At 50.5% G+C, this 5,753-nt stretch overlaps 1 protein-coding gene across 1 annotated transcript; it reads right to left on the bottom strand.

The window, feature by feature from the left end:
• Positions 1 to 2,836: 2,836 nt before the first annotated feature.
• On the bottom strand, positions 2,837 to 4,501 carry LOC135969099 (centromere protein V-like protein 1; the record flags this gene model as incomplete). Its single annotated transcript, XM_065537903.2, has 1 exon — positions 2,837 to 4,501. A coding segment is annotated over one exon (870 nt), but the record flags the coding sequence as incomplete, so codon positions are not given.
• Positions 4,502 to 5,753: the final 1,252 nt, after the last annotated feature.

Raw genomic sequence — 5,753 nt, 5'->3', positions numbered from 1 at the left:
CAGGTCGTTTGTGGCCATAGACACAAGTATATTGGCACATAAACAAACAACGTGGGGGCTCATGAAATAGCAGAGCATCTAATCTACGGTCGTTTCAGATTTTTACAGGAGGCCCGTATCATGGTGGCGTGCACTGGGCAGCTGGCCAAAGGATCTCGGCCAGGGATGAAGAGCTGCCTTTGACGTGAGGTGGAGATAGGGTGAAATGCGTAGAGAATTGGATCCATGAAAACAGAGAGGGGCCAGGATGAATGGGGCAGAAGTGCCTGAGAGCTACTTTTTCCCCAGTCCTTACTGACCATGCTGTTCAATCACCCTGGCTTTCCAACTTCTCCCTGCCACCTGCCCCCTTGGCATCCATGGGCTTGGTCCTTCCATTATCAGCGTCTCAGTTTTTTCCTCCACCAATTGAGATTAACAATAGGAGTTCTGAAAGATTTTAGTGAGAAGTAAATAAAGGAACACACGTGAAGTATTTGTTAGAGAGAGAGAGGGTGCTTAGGTCTATTTCATACTTTTCATTTTCAAAGGTACATGTACAAATTATGTATCACACCTGTAATCTCAGCACTCTGGGAAGCGAGGCAGTTGGGAAGCTTGAGCTAAGGAGTTCAAGATCAGCCTGGTTCACATGGCGAAACCCCATCTCTACAAATACAACAAGAGATTAGCGGGCTGTGGTGGCACGTGCCTGTAATCCCAGCTACTTGGGAGGCTGAGGTGAAAGGATCAGTTGAGCAGGGGAGGTGGAGGCTGTAGCGAGCCGAGATCGAGCCACTGCACTCCAGCCTGGGCACCAGAGCGAATATCTGTCTCAAAAAATAAAACAAAATAATAGAAATTGTGTATAATAATAAACATTTTGATTACATCTATTTCTAGTTATATTTTATGACCAGTGATATTGTCTTCCATTTGGTTTCATGATGGGAATTTTCCTTTTTAAACACATTTCCAAGTCTTCCCTTGACACTTGTCAGAAAGGAAATTCACCTTCTAGTCTGGAGTTCGTCCTAAGATGTCATCTGAAGAGCCAGCATACAAACAAGCGGCCTTTGTGGATCCGGTGCCAGATGCACTCTTCCATTGTACTGAGAGGCGGGGAGTCTCCATTTCCTTCCCTATGGTATTCTATGGAAGAACTGAGCTACATTCTAAGAACCTCGCTTGAGCATCTTTACCCAACTCCACTTTTTGTCCATAGCCTTAAGTCCTTCTCACATTCTGTTTGACACGTTCCAAACCCGCTGTAAATGCCTGTGGAATGGATGAACAAGTGAACGAAGGGCTTAGAAAGGATAGAGGAAGGGGCAGTCAGTGGCATGGGGCTAAGGCAGTCCAGCATATGCAACCAGCAGGAAGTTAACTATTTCTGGTGGGGTCAGAAATACCTACGGTCCGGAAGACAATAAGACTTCTACCCTGGACTGGGTTTGCGTGGGCGTGGCCAAGGTCGGCTCCAGGACTAAGCAGCCAGCCCCCTTCTGACTGTCGCTCCCTCCGTACCTCCAGTCGTTCATTTAGTCTACTCTTGGTCTTGCTCAGAGATAGGAGTCAGTCACCTATTTTGTTTCCTTCTTATGTCTTCAGTCACACACAGCTGTACACAAACAATATGTGACCCGTTAAGCACATCTGAGTGGCCACCATGTGGGAGAACCGAATGAAACATAACCAGCTCCCTAGGAGCCCACTGTGCCAGACTGTATGGCCACAAGTATATCTCCCATCTCTCGTACTGTGATAAAAGTTGCCCCGTTCATACCAAGACCTGCGATTTAATCTCCCTCCCACGCCTGAATCTGAAAAGACTGTGACTCACCTCTAATCAACAGAGTATGACACAGTTGACTCAACATGACTTCTGAGTCTTGCCTGTGAGAAGTGATGCAACATTCACCTTGGATACGGAAGAGTGCTACTTGGAGCCTGAGTCATGAGGTGGGAAGCCTGACTACTGGGAGGCCCACCCTGCTGTGAGGAAGCCAAAGGCCATGGAGTGGTGACACGGAGGCCCTCCACTCGCCAGGCCTAGTCTTCCACTCCTCTCTATGCAGGCACCAGGGATGTCAGTGAATGAGCCTTCAGATGGTTCCAGTCCCCAGCCAGTCAGGCCTCAGGCCTCTGCAGCTGAGGTCCCAGACCATGCAAGGCAAGCCATGTCCACTGCGCCCTGTCTGAATTCCTGCCTCTGATATTCCATGCATATGATACAATGGCGGTGATTTTATGGACTCACTGTGGGGCCGTTTGTTACATAGCAAGAGGAACAGGAATGCAGGACACACCCCCCACTCAAAGCCATTCCTCTTCCATAGAGTTAAACCTTAATCTGATGCTGGCTTAGATTATTTCACTGCCAATTCTTCATGGTTTTCCCACGTGTATGGACGCCCCTAAACAATGCAGTTTCATATTGTCTGGGTGCCTTGATAGGAGGAGTTTTGGGGGCCTGAAATGGAGAAAAAAAGCATTCATGGATCAGGTAGTCAAGGCAAGGCACTGTGTTTACCCTGAGAACAAACACTCTGTTCGCTGTTAACACTCTTGAGGAGAGAGCAAGTTGAGGAATCGGGTTTAATCTACTCCATACCGGTTATATAGCGAGTAGGCAGCAGGTCCAGGATTCAAAGACAGGTAGTGTATCCCCAGAGGCCGAGTGTGTAAACCCTCTGCTAATTCCCCTCATCAGAAATGTAGGGGACCCTGGGGAAGTTGTCTCTACTACAAAAGCCAGAGTCAGCACCACCTCCTCAAATAATCTGAGACCAAGTACTTTCAAGAACCAAGCCTTGCCATAGCCAAGCCGGACATTACAGACACACCAACACACATCGTTTCCTAGAAGGTATTTACTGATTTCTATATACTTAACACATGTACAAGACAGGTATTTCAAAAGATTAAAGAGGGCATACAATGCACGGATGTCTTTCTCATTCCTGTGTGGACAGTGTCTTTCTCATTCCTGTATCCCCATCTCCTTACCCAGAGACACTTTCCAAACAAAAACAAGCAAAATAGTAACAGCTTTTGGTGATTAAGAGTAATGAGGTATGTAACACGACCAAATCTTGAAATATATCATTAAAAAAACAGGAAATAGCATAACTCGAATCTAAGTAGTGAAAATATGAACGTCTACCTAAAACTCACAGGTGCGGGAGCACACGCACACCATAATCAATGGAAGACGTCCTAGTACATGTTTACAAACTGTTTGTGTGTTGCCGTCCTAAACACCAGACGCAAAGCGCTGAAAACAACAAGCCTGTTCACAATAGCACCAGGAACGTACAGTACACAGGAATCATCTGCAGGTGATTTGTGACAACTGTAGGCAGAACAGTAATAGCAAGAGATACAATGGATGGCTTGAAAAATCAGAGACACTCTTCTTGCTTATCGAATTGCAAGATTAACGTTGTGCTACACAGACAAAGGTGTGTTCAAGATTTGGACCGTAAGCGAGTTCACTGAAAACTAGTGGACAGGAAGGGTAAATACTGGAAGGGAATCCACGGTTTGACCAGGCCAGAAACACCTCTTTCACAGCATGTGATCTGTGCAGGTACTCGGACGCTCCCCGCAGGGCCGCCCGGGCCGGTTTCGGGCGGGCTTGCGGCCCCAATCACTGCTCCTGTTCGCGGGGACAGGCAGGGGCTGACTGGGAGGACGTCTTGTGGATGGCCTTGGGCTCCTCGGCGGCCTCCTCCCCCGGGTCGCCACCGCCGACCTCCTCGATGACCACGCTGCGCACGGTGCCCTCGTCCAGGCAGTGCGGGGCGACGCCGTACACGCGGGGGTCGGAGACAGCTGCGTGGAAACTCTGCACCCCGCACCTGCTGCAGAAGCTGTGCAGCGCCGGGTGCGTGTCGGACCGATAGGTGACGATGCTGTCCGCGCCCTGGAGCAGCGTGAAGCGCGAGGCCGGGACGAGGAAGTGGCGGTGCTGCTTCTTCCTGCACAGCCTGCAGCTGCAATCCACCACGCGCAGATCTGCCGGGGCCCAGACCGCAAAGCGGACCGCGCCGCAGTGGCAGCCCCCGGTGTGATGCACGAGGCCCAGGTACTCGAAGGTGTCCAGCAGGACCTTGGCGGCGCCCTCGCAGCTGAGGCCCCGCAGCTTCCTGAACGTCTCCCAGCGCTCCCGCTGTGCGCCCAGGTCCAGCTCCTTGGGGGACCGGGCTGGTCCCCGCGGGTCCCGGGGTGGCGCGGAGGGCAGCCGGTCTCTGGGGCCCGCCTTCTGGACCCGCCGCCAGCGGCGCTTCCGTCGCCACCTATCCAACCACCTCTTGGCCGCCGCGTGGCTCCCGACCCCGACTTGGACCCGGGGGCACTGCGCGCGGCTGGCGCCCGTGACCGCGATGGCCGCGCAGCCGGCGGGAGGATCCGCGGGCCGCTTTCGCCGCCGCGGCTGAGCGGTGGCCCGGTTCCTCACTCTACCCACGGCGCCTGTAGCCTCCGGAGCGCGTGCCCACCCCCCACCCTCATTTCCCCGTCAGTCGCTGAGCAGCCTCCTTGCCTGCGCCAGTAGGATTGGCCCCTTGTTGAATGCGATGTAAAGAGACCCTTCCCTTGACCCTATCACAACAGCCTTCCCTGACCTGAAAGGCAGTCATGAGGCATTCAACAAACACCCGCAGGGCACCAGATACCCCGCCTGGGCGCTGGGATGTGGAGATGCATCAGGCTTTCCAAAGCACTCACATTCATTTAGGATCAGATGTATGCAAATACAGCCCCCAATGCCTTGGGACACTTTGCTCTGACAGAAATAAGAACCAGGGGCTCTGGGAACAGAGAGGAACACCCACACACTGTAATTGGAGGGGCGTGTGGGAGGGGCACGGAAAGACTCCTCTAAAGTCTTCTTGGGGGCTTGATCCTTTTTTTCGGGTGTAGTGTTTTATTTTTCTCTCTCGTAATTTTCGCTGCGATCAAGTCCTCTTTACCTAATGTTGACATACCTACTTCTGCTGTTTTAATTAATGTTTACCTGATGTGACTTTTCCCACCCGTCGTATCCTTTTCATTTACCCAGGGCAACCGAAGTGGAACTGAGTTTCATATAAACATGGGATAGTCAGACTGTGTTTCTCACTGACTCTGCCAATATCGACCTTTTCATACATGTTTTTAGTTCATTTCCATGATCGCTGGGCTAGTGTTTAAGTCCACAGACTTACTGTTTGTTTTCTTTTGTTTCCTCCGTGTCTTGGCTAACCCAGACCTCCTTTTTTTTTTTCGCCCCCCCCGTTCTATGGCTTACGTGTACACTTTGCAGGATTTATCTTGATTTCTGAAAGTGTTTTCGAGTGCTTTATTTTGTAAAATTGCCTCAGTGGTTGCTCTGGGATTTTCAATGTGCATATGTGACTTACCACAGGCTCCTGGTATCCAGTTCTCACCACTTCCATTGAAGTGTAGAAGCATCAGCCCCTTTTAGCCCCTCTGCCTTTCTGTCTGGAGTATTGGATGGTTTCATATTTTTTGCTTTAATCACCAAACATGACTTCCACAATTCACAAAGAAAACGGTGGCTTAATGTTTGTCCCCTAAAGGTGTTTTTTCCACTGGTCTTGACTCCTTTCTGACAGATACTTCCAGAGGCCATCTTTTATTCTTTCCTCTTTTGTTTGGAGCACCTGCTCTAGCCATTCTTTCACCGTGAGTCTGCTCGTGATAAAATGCTTTCTTTAACCTGAGAATGTCTCGATTTCCCCTTCATCCGTGAAGGATGGTATCACTGG

Source organism: Macaca fascicularis, chromosome X (assembly GCF_037993035.2).
Source record: "Macaca fascicularis isolate 582-1 chromosome X, T2T-MFA8v1.1".
Classification (NCBI taxonomy): Eukaryota; Metazoa; Chordata; class Mammalia; order Primates; family Cercopithecidae; genus Macaca; species Macaca fascicularis.
Note: the sequence above shows the minus strand (reverse complement) of the source record. Positions and strands in the feature narration are given on the sequence as shown.